Source organism: Myxocyprinus asiaticus, chromosome 24, assembly GCF_019703515.2.
Source record: "Myxocyprinus asiaticus isolate MX2 ecotype Aquarium Trade chromosome 24, UBuf_Myxa_2, whole genome shotgun sequence".
Lineage (NCBI taxonomy): Eukaryota > Metazoa > Chordata > Actinopteri > Cypriniformes > Catostomidae > Myxocyprinus > Myxocyprinus asiaticus.
Window position 1 is genome coordinate 17,102,482 of NC_059367.1, and position 23,887 is coordinate 17,126,368.

Sequence of the window (23,887 nt, forward strand, 5' to 3'; positions counted from 1 at the left end):
TAACTCCAGGTTGCTCCAGGGGGATTGTCCCTGTAATCAGGGCACTGTAAGTTGCTTTGGATAAAAGCATCTGCCAAATGCATAAATGTAAATGTAAAATGTCATACGAGCCTAGGCAGAGGACCAGTGGGTGTTCTAGAGCTTTGCCGTCCAGCAATGACACTGGCCATGGGACCCCCACCTCAGATCACCCTGGCCCCAGGACAACATCAGCAGTGCTTTTGGGTGCTGACCTATGGGGAACAGACACAGAGGGGGTGACAGAAATGCCCGGAACCCCCTGGGTATTTCTATCAACCCCTCTGTGTCTGTTACCCTTTCCCATCAGGTTGAAGAATCTGGGGCCGCAGGTGCGGGGGGAATGTCTGGGCCAGTGTGCTGGTGCTGCAGGGAGCTGGGCCACTTCCAGGATCAATGCCTGGTGATGGAGGTTGGGATGTCGGTCTGGATTCCCAACACGTCGCATACCGCCCCTGACCGAGCAGGGACGTACCGGATACCTGTGAGTATTCAAGGGGGTACCTACAAGGCCTTGGTGGATTCGGGTTGTAATCAGACCTCGATTCACCAATGCCTGGTTCAAGGTGTGGCTTTGGGTACAGCACGTAGGGTGAAGGTGAGGTGTGTGCATGGAGACATTAATTTCTAGTGACAATTTCTATTCAATTTCAGTGGTAAAAACATAGAATTGAGGTGGTGGTTAGTCCTCGTCTCACCCATCCACTGATTTTGGGTAAGAATTGGCCAGCATTTCAACTATTATTGAGGGGAATATGTGCAGAGGGGTCCTGCAATAAAGTGCAACGGTGTGTGGTGTATGACTCGCTGGCTGGGGAGGCGGAGCCAGGGCTGCCTACATCAGCTCCATGTCAGGAGGACAAAAGGGAGGGGGAAGTCTCAGTTTCCCCAGCCATTAGAGGATTCCCTGCTGGGGATTTCCCTCTGGAGCAGATGTGAGAGGAGACCTTTAGGCACGCCTTTAATCAAGTGAAAGTGATTGTTGGTCAACGCCTCCAGCCAGGTGTTGCACTCGCATAACCATATTTTTCAATTATTAAAGATCGGTTGTATCGAGTGACGCAGGACACTCAGACAAAGGGAGAAACAACCCAATTGTTAATTACAAAGAGCCATCGGGAAATGCTTTTCCAGACAGCTCATCATAATCCAATGGCGGGTCACTTAGGGCAAGAAAAGACACATCTAATGGCCCATTTTTATTTGTCGGGTATTTGTGGGGATGTTCACAGGTGGTGAATGTCAGCTGGTGAATCCACCAGCCACCCCAAGAGTGCCATTGCGCCACCTTCCGTTGATCGAGGTCCTTTTTGAAAGAATTGGTATGAACCTTGTTGGGCCATTAGAGCAGATGGCACATGGGCATCACTTTGTGCTGGTTCTGGTGGACTACGCAACGTGATATCCAGAAGCAGCAACTGCCTCTGCACAACATCTCAGCATGTAGTGTTGTGGAGGCACTCTTCAGAATAATCTCTCGAGTGTGTATTCCGAAAGAAATCCTCACTGATCAGGGCACGTTTATGTCACGTACACTATTTGAACTGTACAAATTATTAAGGATTAAATCAATTCAGACCAGCGTGCACCACCCTCAAACAGATGGCTTGGTTGAACGATTTAATCAGACACTTATGAATATGATTCATAAATTTGTGTATGAAGACGCTCGAAATTGGGACAAGTGGCTCGAGCCCCTATTATCTGCAGTACGAGAGGTCCCGCAAGCCTCCACGGGGTTGTCTCCATTAATTGTATGGGCATCGACCATGTGGCGTGCTCAAAGTCCTACAGGAAAATGGGAGGATGGACCTTCAAACAGCAAAAACAAAATTCAATACGTTCTTGACCTTAGAGCAAAACTCCACACATTGGGCAGTTGACACAGGAGAATTTTCTCCAGGCTCAAGCACGTCAAAGCCGACTGAATAATAGGGGTACTTGGCTACAGGAATTTACACCATGAGATAAAGTCCTTGTATTACTCCCCACATCGAGCTCTAATTTACTCGCCAAGTGTCAAGGGCCCATTGAGATCACACGACGAGTCGGGGAGATTGATTATGAGGTTAAGCGTATGGATAGAGGCAGAGCACATCAGATTTACCACCTCAACCTCTTAAAACTATGGAGAAAAACAGTCCCCATGACTTTGGCAATGGTGGTTCTGGAGAGTGTTCTCGCCTCTTCCTGGGTGCAGGAATCTCATACAGCACCATATCAAAATGACCCCAGGGGTAGTGGTATGCAGCCATCCCTACCGTTTACCCGAACACAAATAAAAAGTAGTGCGGGAAGAGTTGTGGGCTATGCTCGATATGGGGATAATAGAAGAATCCCACAGTGACTGGGCCAGCCTGGTAGCCTAGTCCCTAAGAGTGATGGGTCGGTCCGGTTCTGTGTGGAGTATAGAAAATTAAACGCGGTATCTAAATTTGTTGCGTACCCAATGCCTCACATTGACAAACTGTTGGATCGATAAGACAGCAGCCATTGCAGCTTGTCCAAGGCCCAAGTCCAAAAAGGGGATGAGACAGTTCCTGGGGTTGGCTGGCTATTATTGGAGGTTTGTGCCTAATTATTCAGATGTCACCAGCCCGCTGACTGATCTCACTAAAAAAGGAGCAGTGCCAACAGGCTTTCTTACAAGTAAAGGCTGCACTCTGTGGCAGACCACTGTTGCATTCCCCTGACTTCTCTCTCCCTTTTGTTTTACAAAGCCCTTACCCTCTGTTTGGACCATGCCCCACTCCAATGGCTCCACTGCATGAAGGATATCAACACACGGATCTCTCGTTGGTATCTAGCACTTCAGCCCTTTAAATTCAAGGTGGTCCACAGACCAGGGTGCAGATGGCTGTGGTTGATTTCCTCTCTCGGAGCAGGGGCGGGGAGTCAGGTGGTGGCATTACGTGGAGGTGGAGGCGTGGCTGAGCGCTGTGCTGTGGAGAGTGAAACAGGGGAGATGAGTGGAGAATGATGTCCACCTGTGCTTAACACCTGTCTTGTGTTTAAGTGAGGAGTGATGTGGGGTTTTAAGGAGAGGAGACAGCGGCAGTAGGGAGATAGAGCCCAGCTGACAAGCTATGCTTTTGTTGGCCGCTGCCGTTACTATCATTTATATTAAAACCCTGAGTTATCTGAGTGTGAGCTGTACCGTTGCGCATTGAAGAGAATGTGTTTTCATTGAATAAAAGAAACTTTCTTTTGTTGGAATCGTTGTCTCTCGCATCCTCGGTGGTGTTAGAGGGTGCATGGGTGCAAATTTATGAGTGTACACAGGGTTGGGAGGGTTACTTTTGAAATGTATTCCACTAAAGATTACAGAATACATGCTGTAAAATGTAATTTGTAACATATTTCATTAGATTACTCAAGGTCAGTAATGTATTTTAAATGCTTAGGATTACTTCTTCAGCACTGGTAGATTTTTCACTTGTTTTGACTATAAAAACTGCCAGTACAGTAAGACAAAATGCACATGTTAAAAATACATTCTCTGAAAAACCTAAATATCATATGCAGTGTTGTTTCTAAAACAAGATAAATCAAACTGATCTTGTTTTAAGGATTTTTTTATATTTCTACAGGGGGAAAAAAATAAAAATAATTATTATTATCAAGAATACGATTTTTGCCCTAATATCAAAGGTCTTACTAGAAAAAAAGAAATTATGATCCAACGTGAATTTTCTTGATAAAAAAATATGATCGTGCCTGGTAACATGTGCATGTAAAATGGCTAGAAATAGCATTTTAGCTTAGCGTAAAGCTGACAAATTACAAAAGGATTATTTCTATTTATTCTGCTCCAAACTTACTTCAAACTATAGTGGAATACAGTTACTTATATTTTGTATTTTAAATACGAAATCCCGTTACATGTATTCCGTTACTCCCCAACACTGAGTGTACAGTATGTGTGTATTTGCCTGGAGGGTAAAATCAAAGGTTGAGTCCTAAGAGCTTTGTACAATAAGTGGCTGTTGAACTGAAAGTGCAAATAAGACAAATAATCTCTGAAGTAAAATAAGTATTACATTTGCGGAAATACAATGCTTTGTATTCTGCTGGTCATGTGATCTCAACATGGCAGCCACACTGAGGAAGCCGGGTTCCAACCAATAAATAAATAAATGGTAACACTTTACAATAAGGTTCTATTATTACATTAGTAAATGTTTTAGGTATGAACAATATTTTTTTTAACATCATTGATTAATCTTGGTTAATGTTAACTTATAAAAATAGAATGGTTCATTGTTGGTTCATAATGCATTAATATTTTTATTATAAATAAATAAACAGTATAATACTGCGATCAATTTTGGCAACTGATAAGTCTTCATCCCATGTGAGTGTAAATCATTTTAAACAAATTTTTCAAAAGTATTATTCCTTTATTCACTATTCACTGATCATAAAACTGTTTTAAATGCGGAAACTAAATGATTGAGGTCACCTTTAAATGCGTTGCAAGTGACTTCCGGCCCCTGATGATAATTGTTTTGCTATTAACAGAGTCTATGGCTGTCACATAGACAGGTGTGATTTTTCAGGAAACTATTTTAATAGTTTCAGGTAGTAGGGACTATTTTTGCTTTGTAGTAAAAAAATGCTTACAGCATTTATAAGCCTATCTCCAAAGCCTTTGGAAACAGATTGCATCTTCTAGAAGGACATGAAACCAATCTATAAAACAGAACTTTAAAGTAGAACTTTAGAGTTTGTGGAACATCAGAGTAATGATTGAAGCTACCAAATGAGCCCTTTAGGGTGTCCTTTGTTCTGTTAACTATCTTGGTCTCACAGCTCATTGTGTTCGAATGGGCCCTCTTGTTTCTCTCGATGCCAGCGTCTCCCTAACAGATAGAGGAGATGTCCTCTCTTCAGTCTGGTTGTCATGGTCACTGTCTTATTGTTGTGGCAGCTATTTGTGTCTCATGTTGTGTTAAAAGTGATTTGCAATTATTCCACCTTTCAAGGGGTTATTAAGAGCTCTGAATATTGAGCACACCGTGCAATGCGTTCCTCAAAATATCCAAGCCCACTATTCTGTTGTTTTGAATAAAGAATAAAATCAGTCCAACCTCATTACCTGGAAGGATGTATGAGTGAAACAAGAAATGTTTTTAAACCCATAATGCATCTTCTAAGTATTCAATATGGTGAAACAGCCAAGGACATTGCTGTTGAATTAAAAGTGTATTCAAAGCAAAATAATTGATCTGCGGCTGATTTTTCTTCATATACCTTTTTGAAAAAAGGTTGTTCATGCAGTACCTGATTATTGATTTGACCTTGGTTTCAAGGTATTCCTCTAATAATTCACTATGTTGCAGTTTATGTTGAAGGATCAATAAATCTTCACTTTTCAGTCTCAGTTCCAACTAGAGCATTGATTAACCCTTCAAAATCTAAACAATATATCTTGATGTATTGAGTACTATTGAGCATCTTATTAAAAAAATGACAGGCACAGTTGGGGAACTGAGGTCTGGCATGTAAAGCCTTAAATGCTAACAAATAGATGCTACTTATCAAAACAGAAGCTAAAATGGATGTAGAGTTTAGGTTAGAGCTCATGATTGGATAAATTAGGGGTTAAACTAGGGTTAAGAGTTTGGGTTAGTAAGAGCATGATGTTGGTTCAATACATTGAGGGGAGATTTACAGTTCTGGTTAAGGTGAATAAGTTGAGGATTTATGGTCATGGTGAATGTTAGATTTCAAGATTCAGGTTAAGATGAACGAAGACTTGGGGTTTAGGGATAAGATTAGCATGTTATTTAGGGTTCAGGTTGACGTGAGTTATATGTTGGGGATTAGGGTCAGAGTTGGAGTTAGGTTGAAGCAAAGTCTTTCTAGCAAGTCAGTCCACAGTCGGACATCTTTTGAACGCTCTCGGGAGGCAATTTCCAGTCATGCCAAAGCAGCTCCTATCTACTTGAATGGGAAAAGACTGAAATCTCCTAAACGGTTGGTCAAGATTACGATCAAAGAGCATATTTCAATTCAGCACAAAAATCTGACAACACTGGAATCATAAATTGTGCTTCTTTACCTCAGATTGCGCTAAAAAAAAAGAAATTTTCTCGGCTTGTATAGCTAAAGCACATGCGCGTTGTCAAGTTGATTGACAGGTGATGTCTTTATCTAAAAGGTGATTGTCTCTTTTACCTGTTAAGCGGGACTTCCTTTCTACATCCACTGACCGTTGGCTGCCGTTGGGCATTCCAATTTCTCCCATTCATTTTAACAGAAGTGGCCCATCTCTACTAAATAATCTCTGGTTGAAGTGAAAACGAGCCTAACATTAACGGTTGAGAATGTTTGGTTTTGAGTTAAGATGACATTTTTTGTGATTTACACAATGATGACATGGACAAACATTTTTTATTTCCCCTGACAGCTTTCCTATCAACCAATCATTGCACTCCGATTGGAGAGTTTTGTCTAATTAGATTGGAAGAGTCTATCTGACCAACATGAAATGTGGCCAACCAGAAATTGTTTTATTTTCATATCCTATTTAGGGCTGGTTTATCTGAAATAGTTGTTACAACAATATAATAATAATAATAATAATAATAATAATAATAATAATAATAATAAACTCAAATAATTACACAGCATTATCAGTCCATGATTGGCTGTACAGAAATCACAGAATAAATGTTTGTAGACCATATGATCAGAATTAACATCGGTGAAAAAAGTAATAAATAAACAGGTTATTTCACAAACATAACCCAGAAAACCAAGTACAACATACTGTTATGTTCAAATCAAATCAAATCAAATCAAATCAAATCACTTTTATTGTCACACAGCCATATACACAAGTGCAATGGTGTGTCAAATTCTTTGGTGCAGTTCCGATCAACATAGCAGTCGTGACAGTGATGAGACATATACCAATTTACAATAACATCAAATTAACACAGCACAATTTAAAGTCTAATATACACATAATTACACACAACAAAATATACAAATAATAACATACACTGTACAGTATACAATACACACAATATAGATACACATTATTCAATAAAAAAAAGTATATATAGTATATATAGAATGAACAGTAGGTTGTATTGTACTGTATTGACATTCAGGCTGTCGGTTGATAGTAAGTTGTTAAGAGAGAATATAATATAATAATAATATAATTTATGATAGTCCGGTGTGAGATATAAGAGTAAGAGTAATAAAGTGCAGTGCTGATGTATTTTGATCGTGGGAGATCAAGAGTTCAAAAGTCTGATTGCTTGGGGGAAGAAGCTATCATGGAGTCGGCTGGTGCGGGTCCTGATGCTGCGATACCACCTGCCTGATGGTAGCAGTGAGAACAGCCCATGGCTCGGGTGGCTGGAGTCTCTGATGATCCTCCGAGCTTTTTCCACACACCGCCTGGTAGATATGTCCTGGAGGGAAGGAAGCTCACCTCCGATGATGTGTCTGGCAGTTCACACCACCCTTTGCAGTGCTTTGCGGTTGTGGGCTGTGCTATTGCCGTACCAGGAGGAGATGCAGCCAGTCAGGATGCTCTCTACAGTGCAGGTGTAGAACCGTGTGAGGATGTGGCGGTTCATTTCAAACTTCCTCAGCCGTCTCAGGAAGAAGAGGCACTGATGAGCCTTCCTCACAACGACTTCAGTGTGGATGGACCATGTGAGTTCCTCAGTGATGTGGACACCCAGGAACTTGAAGCTGCTGACTCTCTCCACTGGTGCTCCATTGATGGTGATGGGACTGTGTTCTCTGTCTTTTCTTCTGAAGTCCACCACAAGCTCCTTTGTCTTACTGACGTTGAGGGAGAGGTTGTGCTCCTGACACCAGTGTAGACTGTTTCATCATTGTCAGTGATCAGACCTACCACCGTCATGTCATCAGCAAACTTAATGATGGCATTGGAGCTATGTGTTGCCACACAGTCAAGTGTGTACAAGGAATACAAGAGTGGGCTGAGAACACAGCCCTGTGGGGCTCCAGTGTTGAGAGTCAGTGATGAGGAGATGTTGCTGCCCATTCTAACCACCTGGCGTCTGCTTGACATGAAGTCCAGGATCCAGCTGCACAGCGAGCTGTTTAAGCCCAGAGCCCGGAGTTTCTCATCTAGCTTGGAGGGCACTATGGTGTTGAATGCTGAGCTGTAGTCTACAAACAATATTCTCACATAAGTGTTCTTTTTTTCCAGGTGGGAGAGAGCAGTGTGTATTGTAGATGCAATGGCATCATCAGTGGAGCGGTTGTTGCGGTAAGCAAACTGCAATGGGTCTAGAGAGAGAGGCAGCACAGAGCAGATGTAATCTCTGATTAGTCTCTCAAAGCATTTGCTGATGATGGGGGTCAGAACAACAGGACGCCAGTCATTTAAGCAAGTGATTTTTCATTGCTTTGGAACAGGCACAATGGTGGATGTTTTAAAGCATGTGGGGACTACAGACAAAGAGAGGGAAAGGTTGAAAATGTCCGTAAAAACACCAGCCAGCTGGTTCGCGCACGCTCTGATGACACGGCCCGGAATTCCGTCTGGGCCTGTGGCTTTGCGGATATTCACCCGTCGGAAGGATCGGGTTACATCCGCTACAGAGACGGAGAGTGAACTAACCTCTGTAGCTTTGGCCGTGAGAGCTCTCTCCGCGAGGGCGGTGTTATTTCCCTCAAAACGAGCATAAAAAGTATTTAGCCCATCCGGGAGAGAGGCAGTGGTGTTCATGGCGGAGTTTTTATTCCCTTTAAAGTCCGTGATGATGTAAATTCCCTGCCACATGCTTCTAGAGTTGGTGGTGTTAAACTGTCCTTCAATCTTGTTCCTGTACTGGCGTTTTGCTGTTCTGATAGTTTTTCGGAGGGCATAACTGGCTTGTTTATGCTCCTCCGCATTCCCAGAATTAAAAGCGGAGGTCCGCACATTAAGTGCTGCGCGAACATCGCTATTTATCCATGGCTTCTGGTTCGGATAGATCCGTGTTGTTCTGGTCGGAACGACGTCCTCTACACACTTTCTGATGAAACACATTACTCTATCAGCGTAAAGCTCAATGTCGTCATCAGAGGTGGACCGGATCATCTCCCAGTCCATGTGATCAAAACAGTTTTGTAGCACAGAGTCTGATTGGTCTGACCAGCACTGGATCGTTCTGAGGGTGGGTGCTTCCTGTTTCAGTTTCTGCCTGTAAGCGGGCAGAATGGAAAAGTGGTCCGATTTGCCAAATGGTGGGCGGGGGAGGGATTTGTAGCCATCCCGGAAGGGAGAGTAGCAATGGTCCAAAACCCGGTCCCCTCGTGTGTTGAAACTAATGTGCTGGTGGTATTTTGGTGCGACTGATTTGAAACTGGCTTTATTAAAGTCCCCGGTCACAATGAACGCGGCCTCAGGGTGCGCGGTTTCCTGCTCACTTATACTCCCATACAGTTCCTTGAGTGCCCGGTCTGTGTCAGCTTGTGGCAGGATGTACACAGCAGTGATAATGACTGCAGTGAATTCCCTCGGTAGCCAGAATGGTCGACACAGAAGCATGAGAAATTCCAGATCAGGAGAGCAGAAAGACTTGATAGAATGTACGTTCCTCTAATCACACCAGGATTTGTTGATCATAAAACATACACCACCACCTCTGCTTTTACCTGAGAGGTCTTTCGCTCTGTCTGCTCGGTGCACGGAGAACCCCACGGGTTCAATGGCTGAGTCTGGAATCTCCGCAGACATCCAAGTTTCCGTAAGGCAGATAATGCAGCAGTCCCTCGTCTCTCGTTGGAAAGAGATCCGCGCTTTCAGCTCGCAGAGCTTATTATCCAGAGACTGAACATTTGCCAGTAGAATACTGGGTAGCGGGGGTCGATTTGCGCGGCGTCTTACTCTGATGAGAACGCCGGCTCTGTTTCCCCTTTTCCTCCTGCATTTCCGCATCCGGACTGCCCAGACAAAGGGCTCCGCTTGGGTGTTTGTAAATAGCGGGTCGGCATTGAGGAATTTGAAGTCCGGTTTATGGTGTGAAATTGCTGAACCAATGTCCAGAAGTGTTTGTCTGTCGTAGACAATAAGGCAGACAACATCCAAGACAAAAAACATAAGAATTGTAAACAAAACAAACAAAACACTACCATGTTGTGTCGGAGCTCGCGACGCAGCAGCCATACTCGGCGCCATCTTGAGTCTTTATCAGGGATATAAACTGACTTGCTGTTAAGTGCTTCAAACAAAACTATGAATATCTTTCAAAGATGTAATTTCATTATCTTGACAAATTTTTGGCAAATCCAGATATTAGTTTTCTTCAAATGTGCTCATTGTGTCAAACTGATATCTAATTTGTAAACACAACATGCATCAGATGGTCACTGAACTGATTGTGGACATGTCGTCTGAGGCTGAGACTAGTGTGGGGGACATGATTGATTGATTGATTGATTGGATGTTGATTCAGAAACATAACTTGTGTAAATAACATATTTTGCTCATGTGGACAGTGTGATGAGTATTTTTTAAATGTCTACAGTCTATGTATTGGCCTTTTCCAAAAAAGATCTAATGTAATAAAACCTTTAAAGTTGATGGCCCTGCAGTTGATTTAATAAAGACTATATCTGGAGCCCCTCTGCTTTAAGAATCTACTAAACTTTCATACATTAGCATAACCTCTGCTTAAATTCATTATAATGTGAAAGAATAATCAGCCCTCACCTTTGGCCTAATTTACCATATACACTGACTCAGATTAACCCTCGGTCTTGACCATCAGCCTTTCGAATTATAAGCAGCTAAATGAATGCGGTGTGGTTCAGCTAATTACCAAAGACAATACACTCTGAACTCTCCTTTATTTGCATATGATAATATAATTGTCTGAGGCCAAAATAATAACTAAATTCAAGTGAGACAAAGTTTCTTGACAAGTTTTAATAATTACAGTCATCTAATTATTGCAGGTAAGGGATGGGGAAAAGCACTGAGGTAAATGATCTAAACTGTCCAAATTGTTATTGAACTTGGAATTGCTGTGGCCGTTGTCATTGTCAACATGCTTTTTTGAGTCAGCGTTTAAGGGTCTTTACACTGGAGGCTTAAATCATCAGTGTAAGGATTACACAGTAATCCTGTGAGTAAATACCCTGCCTGATACATACAGAACATTTTGAATAACTCACTCAGCAAAACTGCACAAGAACTGCAGTTTCCCTTAGATTTTTCATGTTTAACAGGGAGTAAAAAAAAAAAATAAAAAAATAAAAAATAAAAAAATATATATATATATATATATATATATATATATATATATTATTATTTTTTTTTCTTACTCTGTATTTTGTCATTTTGCAGTAAAACTATCTAAACATCCTTAAACAAGATAGATTTACTTGAGAAGATACATTACATAAGGTTCTGAGTCTAGAAATCTAACAACATTTTGTGAGGTTTAAGCTCAAACGAGTAAAAAAATAAAAATAAAAATTACTTGATTTTCCTTTGAATTAAGTTTATTTTTCTTATCCCACTGGAAAATAATATTTTCTTGTTTTAAGCATAAACCTCACTACATTTTGTTAAATTTCTTTGAAAACAAGGCTCAGTCTTGCTTCTGAAGTAAATCTGTCTTCTTTTAAAGGGATAGTTCACCCAAAATGAACATTCTCTCATCATTTACTCACCCTCATGCTATCCCAGATATGTATAGCTTTCTTTCTTCTGCTGAACACAAAGATTTTTAGAATATATTTTTGCTCTGTAGGTCCATACAATGCAAGCGAATGGTGGCCAGAACTTTGAAGCTCCAAAAATCACAAAGGCAGCATACAAGTTATCGACATCAATGTCTTCAGAAGCTACATAATGATAAACAGATGAATATTTAAGTCCTTTTTTAATATATAAATTTATAGTAAAAATCATGTAAATATTGATCTGTTTCTCACCCAAAGTGATCGCATCGCTTCAGAAGACATATATTAAACCACTGGAGTCGTATGGATTACTTTTAAAGCACCTTTATGTAATTTTTGGAGCTTCAAAGTTCTGGCCACCATTCACTTGCATTGTATGGACCCACAGAGCTGAGATATTCTTCTAAAAATCATTGTTTCTGTTCAGCAGAAGAAGGAAAGACATACACATCTGGGATGGCATGAAAGTGAGTAAATGATGAGAGAATTTTCATTTTTGGGTGAACTATCCCTTTAAGGATGTTTGGATATTTTACCAGGTAATAAAACAAAAATACTGATTAAGATTAAGAAATTATTTTATTTTTCAGTGAAAAATGACTGTCTGGTTGCTGTAACACATATGGAATAAGGATTTTCAGTTTACATTCTAATTTTTCCACCAAGAATTAAACATACAAATTTATTTTGATACATGTAACACTTGATCCATATGTAAATTCTCACCTATAGTCTATTTTTCTGATATATTGAGTTTCATGACAGATGCTATTATTCTCGCAATAGTATCCACCATTTTACTGAAAACAGCAACTCATATTGCGTACATAGTGTAGATGACCTCCTTACAGATGGTAAGAAATGCATTTTCTTCTAAAAGCAAGAAGGTAATAACAATAAAATGTCAAGACTGCTGGAATCTGCTAAACATTTGCAGTTAAGCCTGGATTTGTTGTGCTCTTTAACGACTCTTATTTATCTCTTCATTTTCTATTTCCACACACACTCAATTTATACTGGCACAATTTAAAACAGGTTTCCTTAGCTGATCGCAATGCTGTACATCTTCAATACCATTAAATATGGTTCTTCCATATGTTCAGTTATTCGCCATTCAGAACAATGTCTTTAAACTCTGGTTATCTGATATAGAAAGTGATATACATAAACCTGCCACACAACCCTCTCTCGACCTGCACAAACACATGGAGACATACGAGCACTCTTTCTCCCAAATATAGTGTTTGTCAGGAATGCATTTTCTTCATCAAGGGAGTTTCACAAAGCCACTCTCTCAAACACACAGGCTTAATGAGCTTTCCAGCTGCTGCCTGACAGAGTTGTATTCATTTTCATTCGGTTAAAGCTAGTAATGTGGGGCTGATCTTGTGAAATAAGGAGGAATTCAGTATTACTGTAGCCTATATCTTATGTATGGTGATGCACTCTCTACATCACTTTTCCCCCTCTGTCTCATTTGGTCATTTAATGTAGCAGATCAATCATCTTAACAACAACAACAACAAAGAGTTTCTATGTTTCACAAGGAAGAAAAATGTGGCATTATATTCTCATGTAATTTTGAGGCTCGATATGAGTGTATTGGTTCAGTAAACCCACAGACACTGTATTAACCTTGGTATGAGAAACTGATCTCCCCCCTTGTGGAAAGTGCTGTACACTGGTTGAGCTTTGATAGCCAAGATGCAGACTCATTTATCTCACCCAGTTGAGATAGGGATAGAATTGGGTTCGGATGAACTCCTCTGAGAGGAGAGGGGTTGGAAGGATGTCTTAAATGTTACATATTTTACGTTAAAATGACGTCACGGGGTTGTCAGCTAAAGCAGGACTGGCAGGTTGTTAGTCAGACGGAGGAGGAGAGGAGAGAGAGAGATAGATAGTGTGTAAGAGAGAGGGAGAGAGGGAGGATAGTGCGCGCAGGGGTGATAACACTATCTATCTTTCCAAATGACGAGCGTTCCTTTCGCGCGCTTCACTCATCATGCAATGGAAACTGTGCGTCCGTGAACTCCGAAGTGGTGCTTCATCCCTGACTCTTCTTGTTTTCTTTTCGCGTCACAGATTTATTTGAGCTCTGCAAAGATCCGAGAACTATCGAAGAGATTCTGTGGCCAATGTGACGGCTCTTGTAACATGCTTGTGCGCCACGGAAATTCCGATATTTTATCCAGCGTTTTCTCCTGTTTTTGCCATCGCGCGATATGATAACAATGCAGAGAAAGTGCGCGGTGACCTACAGCGCAGCGCACGGGCGATGTTAACGCTGTCACCTTGCCACCTTGTTCCCACAGCTTCTTGACTTTTCCAGTGGAGTATAATTTGAGGTTTTCATGAACTTGTGAATGCACAGAAGGCGGCTGTTGGGAAGCAACTGAACCGTCCAGCTGCCCACGCTACCGCTGGGTCGCTCAGCGCATCCTTGCCCACTTAAGAAAACAGCGAGCAACTAAAGGGGCAAGACGGTCCTTGTTTTTCGAGAATATATTTGCCCAATCCTTGCTGGTGTGCTCTGGATAGACCTGGAGCTATTTCAAGCTTCCTGTTTCTCGGGATATATAACATTAGAATGTTAGCATCAATAACATCTGGAGTAAGGTGTATAACTTAAGGTTATCATTACGCTCGAGCGTCGACATTTGTTGGAACGTATAAATGGACGAATACCAGGAAGACTGATTCGGAATTGTTGTCGGGGAAAATGTGGCTAAAACGGTGTGTCACACGCAGGTAATATCCCTTTCTTAATTCCCGAATGTAAGAGTTTGACTTCTCTCGGCTATGAGAGACTGAATTTATTAGACGCCCATCTTTACAAAATCCTGTGATATGTGAAGAGTTTTTGGCAAGTTAATGCGTGTCATCCTGTTTTCTCTACTATGAGCTGTTTTGAATGTGAGTTCTTACTAAAATCTTGCTCACAGCTTGACGTTGTTGATATTCTTGCGGAAAATTTTAAGTGATGCTGCTTTGTGCGAATAACGAGAAGACTCGTAATTAACACGATCACGGATCAAGTTGCGTGTTTTCCCACACAGCACTCGCTAGGGGTCGCCAAATAACCGTGCTGCAATGAGAATATACTTCTTAACGCTCGCAAATAGGTCGCTAAACTATAAACAGCATGACATACCACAGTGCAGCACACCGTGCAAGGAACGTATTTCTGTGCGGACAAGAATTTAATGTCATGTAATTAACTACATCAAAAGACAGCACCGGAAGAGTGTCATTTTGATAACAGGGTTCAAATTTGTGCAAATTGCCAGTGGAAAGCAAGCTGGGTTATGTATGCACAGTTTAAATCCAACACACGCATGGAACAAACCTTTATTAGGCTATAGCCTACACTTTGCATAGAGAGTAACACGAGGTGCATTCAAGTGTCTGTCTAAACTGTAGGTAATACTTCATGCAAGAACCATAAACATTGCACGTTTTCATTGAAGTAGACTACTCTTTACTTTGATTTGCAAGTTTGCAAGCACTCTAATCAACATACAATTTCTCACCTAAGTTCATTTTCTCTAAGAGGCAGAATTGGACATCTGTCCTTGCCATTAAATCTGTTTACCAGCTGTTCTAGAGACAAGAACATGGAGAGCAGGTTCAAAGTGAGAATGATGATGAGCCAAAGCAATATCACTGTTCTTTTTCAGTCTGATGTAGGATGCTGAAACATCTTGCATTAAAAGTGAGGCTCTCAGCAGATGCTTTCTTACCAGAGTGACATACCATAAAATGCAAATTTTACATGTTCTAACCATTAAGGTGTGATATTTTAAAATTGTGCATATTTGTTTGCATAATTTGTATAGTCATAGAGCCATTTCATAGTGCAGAATGATCATCCAAGATGCAAGCAACATGATACAGCCTGCTTAATTTTCGCTTACTCAAAATCCTTGAAGTTTTGTTATGTTCCTATCTGAGACAGAAATGAAATGACATTTTTGGTGAAAAGGATCAATCAGTCTGTTGTTATGAAACAGAAAACAAACTAAATGAATTGCATATCCATATTTTTGTGGAGTTTATTAATACGTTATAGCAGCAAGTTGAATCAGGTTATGAGACAGCAGGGGATCTCCCTTTATCTGTTTGGAAAATTCCTTACTATTCCAAGTAGGCAGAACAGCCTTGATGAAGATCATTTGCAGCATCTCTTATTGCTCCATCAACTTATTTAATATCATCACATCAATGTTATGCATCCTCTCAGAGCTCTCTTGAGAGCCTGCATTCTCCTGTGTACCTTTGAATGTGGATATCCACAATCAGGTTGAATGTTCTCACAAGACGGCATAGTAAATGGGTCCTGATATAACAGACTGGGCATGTTTCTCAGTGTCCAGTTCATTGGCCTGGAAGCATTTCTGAGCTCATAGAGTAAACACTGATATGGGAATGTGGGGAATATCTGCCAGTGTACTGACCTGAACAGCAGCTGGTTCATTACGGGGTCTGTCACTGGAAAAATTAGCTCATTTTGCTTTGACACAAGCTGTGCTGCAAATGTTATTTTTTTAATTGTATAAAAATGCTGCAATTTTATAATATTTTTACATTTTATTCTTCCTGCTTGAAGCGGCCCTGTCTCCCTGACAGGCAAGATTCTCTAAGTGCACACTGCACAGCCTTCAATGTCTTATATGGCAGCACACAACTATCTCATTACCATGTACACTGTAGCGTGTAATAGCATGACACTTTTCATTTTTATACCACCTTTTTTTCAGATGTAAACTTGCCTTGCACACAGTAATGCCTGGTTAGTGCGAGGAGTGCTCTTGCTTTCATTTTGACAGTCTTGATGGTCTGAAATAATGGCAGGACAGTTCGATCGCACCCACCCACACTTAAATTGCTATGTAACAAAGTCTTTAAGAGTTCAATAGGCCACAGATGACTCTTTATACAGAAGCTAATGGTGCAAATGTCAGTAAAGCTGAAGTGTCTTAATCATTAGAGGTTTTTTTTTCTTTTCTTTTCTTTTTTCTCAGGGCCAAGGGTATTTGTTTCTAGAAATTGTCTTCAGTTCAACTCAGGAATAGTAATTCTAAGATTTTGAGTACTCCGTGTTTAAAAAGTAGAGCTTGACACTTTTTGGTTATGTAACATATGCTTTTCACAGGGGAAATTGCCGACATTAGCATCTGCACATTCGGAGAGTTCTTCAAAGGCTTAATTGGAATCAAGCAAAATATTATATAGCATCTTGACAGAATTTGTCCCAAAGTCACAGTTATAAGTACAGCAGTATTTAATGTGCAGACTCTTGAGTGTCATATGGCCAGTTTTAGTATTCCTAGTTGAGTCACCATGGCAGCAGAGTGCCCTGTACCTTTCAGCAAGGCCTGTGTAACAGGGCACACCTGAACCGTATAGACACACATGAACACACAAACACCCACACCATTCATGTAGTTCCTTTTGTTCAATCAATACCACTTCTATAAAACTTCATATTTACCCATCATGGCACAAGACCAATAGTGCCTACTAGCCCTCTAAGGCCATGTTTCTTTCCCTCTCCTTTTTTCACACACATCTAGAAAATGAACAGTAAACACTTTTATATGAGGTTAAATATACTCTGAGGATTTCTATTCTTTACTGCTTCAAGCATTCAGAATGTCTTGGTTTGCCCTGAGAGGAAGCAAACACTTCTAACTAATGAAGGTACACATTCAGGAACGAGGCTGGTCATTGTCTTTTACATATATGTATGTGCATGTTTCACTGAGCCTGTGGGCCATAGACACAGTTGGGCCATGGACACAGTGATTTATTAATGGGTCTTTAATTGCCTGTGGCTGTTGAGGCTCTTTTATCTGTAAACTTTTCATTGGGCCGATCCTCAGTACAGATGTAATCCAGCCTCTCCTCCAAGGCATGATCTGTGCTAGGCAGAGATAGAGAGAGTCTGTTTGTGTGTGTGTGTGTGTGTGTGCATATTTTTGTTGCAGTATAAAAGAGGGACTTCAGTGTACTAACTTGACCTACTGTAGTGTTGGACAAAATCTGTTATAGTCCATTAAGGAAAGGATGGCCTGCAGTCCCTGTTTACTTTAAAGACAGTTTAAACCATTTTAGACTGGCTCTTGTTACCCTGCTGAGGAAAATTATGTTTTAATGATAGTTTTCCTCCAGTGTGAGTAAATGGCTTCATGGGCGTAGCAACATCTCCACCAGAGCAGCTGTTTGACAAAACCATAAAATTGCATTTGAATTGAAGACATTCCAATCTTCACTAATTTCTTTTCTTAGAAAAATTTGTTTATACCCTAAAAGGATCCTTATATCTTCAGATTCAATGAATAAGCCTAATAAATCATTAAGGCACACTCACATAGTCCCACAGTTCCTCTTATTTTCCATATACTGGATGTCTGAGAGGAGATCTCAGTTTCAACTGATTTAATCTGCTCAATGGTTTCAATCTGCCAATCATCATAATTATAGGATTTAAATTGGGATAAATCATTAGGTTGCTGTTTGGTGTTTGCTGTACAATTTGCTGGATCTGATCTGAGCATTGTCTTGGCATTTCAGATTTAATGGGAGTAAACAGAATGTAGAAATATGACATTTCACGATGCCGCCAAACAGCTGTCCTGGGGGAGATGCTGGTGGCATTAGTCCATTATTCCTCCACTCAGGAGGAAAGAAAATCATTACATTTATTTCTATAAAATTATGTCCCAATTATCCACTAATCTGCTCTCCTAAATCAAGCAGTAACAGAGGAGGAAGCTAGCTGTTATGGCACACAAACTAAAATTAATTCATTATTTGTCAACTAACCCATTAATCATTTGCACCAGCAATTTTCTTGCATTAATGATACTTAAGCTGCACATGTGGAGTTTCAGTTTCATTCAGTTTCATCAAATCAAGTGAGTACGGGAAAACTTTGTCCCCAGAACCCCAGTTTTAAGTTCCGTTCTGGTTCATGTTTTTGGATCATGATAATGTTTAGTAGACAATAACATAGTCCCCCTTATGCCACATCAGAGGAAGCAGACAGGGGAACTTTAGCTTACATGCTAATTACAAGTCTCAGATAGTTTGGAAATTTAATTGGACAGTGTAATTGCTAACTATTCGTGACAGCAATACGGACACCAGGGACACATAAACTGCCACATAGAGTTCTGGAAGCTCGGTGGATGTTTTACATACACTGTGACTTATTGAGGTCAAGCAGTGATCGTTTATTTAGCGTGAAGAGGCATTAATTTGTATGGGAATGCATTATACTGTATCATGTTGGTACAATTTATCATTTGTTGGTATTGGAACTAACTGGAGGGATGAAAATTGCAGCGCCTTTGTTAATCCTAGGTGTCCATCTCAGCTGGTGTGCAAAGAGTTGTTTGCATAGCCATCCACTTTGCACTTAGAGGGAATGGATATCCCAATAAAGCCATCATTGTAGATTAAACGCATCGCAAACAGATGTAAATCTGGTGGGATCAATGCACACTGTCTTGGTATGGATAAAAATTAAGAGCCATAATAAAAGAGATCATTGATTTTTTGATAAGATGTTGCATAAGTAAAATATGTTGAATATGCTAGTGTTGCATAGATAAAATGTGTTGCAAACCTCAAAACAAATACAGAAATGAGTGCCTTACCACAGTTCTCTTAAACTGCTTAAATAGATTTTTACCCTAATAAAGAGGCAATAAAGTATTATATATATAAAGCATTCCCTCACTGTTTTATTCAGTTTTGTAACTTTGTATTGTATTTTTTTAAAACTTTTTTACATGATTAAATGTACAGTAGTCATCCTCAAATAATAACTTTTTTCTATCTACTTAAAACAGTGAAACTATAGGTTAACACTTGATCTGAATTAGCAAGTCCAAATTCATTCAGAAAACTTGCGTGAAGCTTACAATGTCTCTATAGAGATTTGATTGACATCACATTTGATTGGACATGAACAGTAATGACAGAATGGATGCGTTTGGCAGATAGTAGTACTAGAGGAGTGTGATGGAGGGAAAATAGATGAGATTGCCCAAGAGGTTTAGCACTCCAAAGAACATTCAGAGTAATCTAACGGACACTTTTGAGGTAAAAATAGCCAGCTCTGGGGTCAATAGCAGTTTGATATGCTTTGATCCAGTGGTTAGTGATATTCCATACACAGAATCTTTAAAAGGCTCTAAATGTAGTGATGTATCTTGCTCTTTTTAAACCAGGGCTGGCCCAGGCTCTATTGGCGCCCCAGGCGAGATTTTACATTGGCGCCCCCAACTCCAAACCACCATTTTTTTTTTTTTTCACATGATCTGTCGCTGAAAGTGACAGCAAAATTCTGCGCCTGCAGAGTAGGACATACATTGATGCAGCATTTTATGTGTTCACAAAATGCTGGGATTTTTGGTATTTGCTGGGATTCAAGGAAACCTGCTTGCCAATTTACAGTATTAATCTTACATATTCAATTGAGCAGAGGTGTGCAATTGTTTTGGTACAGGGGCCACATCAGCTGTTAAGTAGATCCTGGAAGAGAGAAGATAAAATGTTCTGCATAGTTGTATCTTTTAAGCCCAGAAGTAGTAGTGCACTCATGCACTCAACGAATGATGCACACTTTTCTGAAGTGTATACTGATGGGACCATTCTGCGATTGCTTGAAGTTTTGCTGCTACTTTTCTATAATGTGTTAGTAAAACTAAATAAAGGCTAAATAAAAGTATTAATTTTTTATTTTTTTTGACCATACTTCAATGCAGTGGTAATTTAGTATTCAATTTAACACTCTACATCGGGAGTCTGGTTTAATATTAAAATAAAATATTCTGAAATTATAGATTCTAAAAGCTTATTTTAATGTTTGCCACAAAGTTGTTTTATTCTGAAAACATTATCAACCTGTTTACACGCTTATGGGTCATGATGTGCATCTTGTCAATGGTTTGTTTGGCACCCCATTCAGCACACAACTGAATAAAACAGGCTGCATGACACTGATAAATGATTACTGCCAGAGTAACATTCGCATACAGGTGTGAGAGATTTCAGCATTTTACAAATAACACAAAGAATAAACACATTCCTCTCTCACTTGGTTTTGCTCGCGTGTCCCCTCCGTGTGCAAATGATGCGAAGATCTATTGGGATTTTAATAAACTTCATCACTGAAAAGGTTTGCTTGCAGACTTTGCACCAAACAGCACATGCAGCCTCATAAATGGGCACGGAGTGGCTGCATCACACATTTCTTTTGGCATAATATTGCACTATTGAGCGCTAAGTATTTTATTTTTATTTTTTCGAAGAGGATAGTGAAAGCACACACTCTCATACATGGTGGCCAGATTGCATAAATTAAGTATGACATTTGGCAAAATATTTCCTATTTGTGCATGTATAAATCTCTGATTGGGGTGTTGCGTCTATTATCTGGCAGCCCTGAGCATATTAAAAGCTTGTGGATGCGCGATAGGTCCAAAGTCAGATCCAATAAAATACGTTCATGATAAATCAACCCGTGGGCAGTAGCTTGCCCTGGTCTGCAATTGAGGGTGCTCTAAGGTTCGTTTGAGGGTGCTTAGCATGAATGCTTTAGACTACAGTCCTAATCATGGTCTCTTTAAAAGAAGACACTTAGGAGTTTTTTGGTGAAGTGAAAGCAAGCAGCAATATAACTCAAATTAAAACAACATTATAGAAGCTTAAGTTTATTTTAAAGAAAATACACTGCACTTAACTTGCACTAAACTTAAATAAAACAAGCAAAAATGGCTCACAGCCAGTTAAGAGGTTCTAAATAAGCTATTTCAAAGTAGTAAATAAACATCAATGGCTGACATGAAAAGTCGTTAACTTGTGATTCTTACCTTTATATTGCTCTTTTTTCTGCTCCTCTTCTTTGTGCCGCTTCCTGCCTTGTGCACCTGATATTTTGGTTATTTTTTCACTCATTTTGTCCACATATGATAATAATCTGATTATAATATAATCGCATAGTGCTAGTACTCAATATATGGGTAGAGGGGTGCACAGTTGTCACGAGAGGGGGCGCTTCCGACCCCCCCCCCCCCCAAAAAAAAAGAAAAACACTCTCGTGCTGCGCCTCTCTGTCATTTTGCACCTTAGGCAACCGCCTATGTCGCCTATGCCACGGGCAGGCCCTTTTTTAAACTTTCAGCGCTCCTCCACTGTTTTGACCTTGAAACCAGACAGTGATTGCCAAAATTCAGCTTTGTGGAGATTTCAGACCTCCCAAGGCCTGAAATGGGGAGTTAAATTATGGGTGCACTATAATTGATAGGGAGTTGAAATATGTTTCCATCAAACTGGCTTTTTGCTTGGTTAACTAAATAATTTTCTAGTGAAGACTTTAATGTGAGGAAGATTGTAACATCGTCACTTGGGAAAAACAGATTTTCCTCTCTAGGAAAATTAGATGACAGTGATCCTTGACAGAGCTCCATCAGAGCATTTTGTTCCTGAACAGTTGTTGGCCATGAGTGGGTAAGTGCTTCAGCCACTTTGACCACATTCCAGTGAGACTGCCAGACAGAGGAAGAGAGCATGCCCTATCTGTCCTTCCAAAAAAAATGTGTGCTTTCCTTGACAAAGGTTCGGTTTAGCTTTCAGGCCTGTATGCAGTATTGCTTTCTTTTAGGGATGGGTATTATCAAGTAATTTTGTAATCAAGTACTCTAACCCTCAAAAAAAAAAAAAAAAAAAAAAAAAAAAAGAGTAATCGATTACTTATAAATTTAAATGCAAGTTAAAAATGACACATATGACATGAATGTGAAATTTATAGAAACAAACAGTTTCAAAATAAGCTAACTTCAACAAACTTTGCTTTTCGTTTGGGGAAAAAATTAAACAAACAATATGCATTAATTTAACAATTTTTTTTTAAAAAGATTTAAAAATAACAGCAAAACATTTGCACTCACCAAGAGCTTACATAGAAACAGTACTGACGGCATTAGGGCAATACACCTAGATAACATAAAGGCTATCAAGTGGTGAAAGTTGTTTTTTTATGAAATGTGCTCTGTCTGTGTTCGGAAATTTAACATGCACATACTGGTCTGAAAAGCTTCAACAAGTTTCTCGTAGCGTTTTCATTTTCTTTCCACCATAAAAGAAGATCCTCGTCTTTTGGTATGTATGACTCTAACAAGAACTGCATACCAATAGAATTTAATAATAATCGGAATATTTCAATATTGCCACATTTGGCTTTTCTTGAAAGCACACATCAATGAGGCCATCAAAGCTCCTTGCTCTTATACAACACCTTGACTACACACATTCACAGTGCCCCCCAGTGGAATGAATTGTAACTGCAAGATTTAGTGAGAGATTCATAGGGAAATTACAGTAATTCAGCATTGCCTGCAGCAGGCAAAGCAAATTGCAAAGGAAAATCAATTTGCGATATTCGAGTAGTGATTTTTAATAGTTAACTAGGTGGTGAAGAACTCAATTAGTCAATTACTCATGCACATCCCTCATTTCTTTGAAGTTCTGGATGTTTATGCTATGCTTGCTTGAATTCATGATATAAGATATGCAGTAAGTGTCCCTGCTGTTTTTATAATGCAAGTCAGTTTTATGCAATGTGGCATGCTAAACATGAATCATTTATCCATCAGATGACTAACACTGGTCTGCTATGCAATTAAATGCTTTAAATCATCAAGTGGGACTTTATTACTTTTAAAAACAGCATTAATTTTAATAATGATATTAACTTAAATGTTTTACTTTTGTCTATTACTGAGATCAAAAATTATTTTACTACAGTAAATGTAGAACTGCTTGGCTTAGCTAAAAATTGCAACAGTGCATTTAATGTGCACTGAGCAAACTTCTTTATTCAATTTTTCAATTATTTATTGACAATTTCACATAAATTAAAGGGATAGTTCATTGAAACATGAAAGTTCATAAAAGTAAACCTTTTTAAAAAAAAGAAAGAAAGTCATAGGAATTTGGAACAACATGATGGGTGAGTAAATGACAGTTTTCATTTTGGGGTTAACTATACATTTAAATATGCTTTAGACTACTGCTGATGATTAAGATCTTTTTAACAGTCAAAGCAGGTCAGAGTCGGTCAGAGAGAATTCTGAGGAAGTTCTGTAACAACATGAGAGTGAATATTGTTTTACTTTGAGTTGTGCAA

At 39.7% G+C, this 23,887-nt stretch overlaps 1 protein-coding gene across 1 annotated transcript in view; it reads left to right on the forward strand.

Moving 5' to 3' along the window:
• The first annotated feature begins 13,671 nt into the window (after nt 1-13,671).
• LOC127414860 (adherens junction-associated protein 1-like) overlaps nt 13,672-23,887 on the forward strand; it is an 83,147-nt gene continuing 72,931 nt past the window's right edge. The window contains exon 1 of the mRNA XM_051653213.1: nt 13,672-14,439. Coding sequence (XP_051509173.1) covers nt 14,411-14,439 — 29 coding nt within the window. The 5' untranslated portion in view covers nt 13,672-14,410. The remainder of the gene's footprint in view (nt 14,440-23,887) is intronic.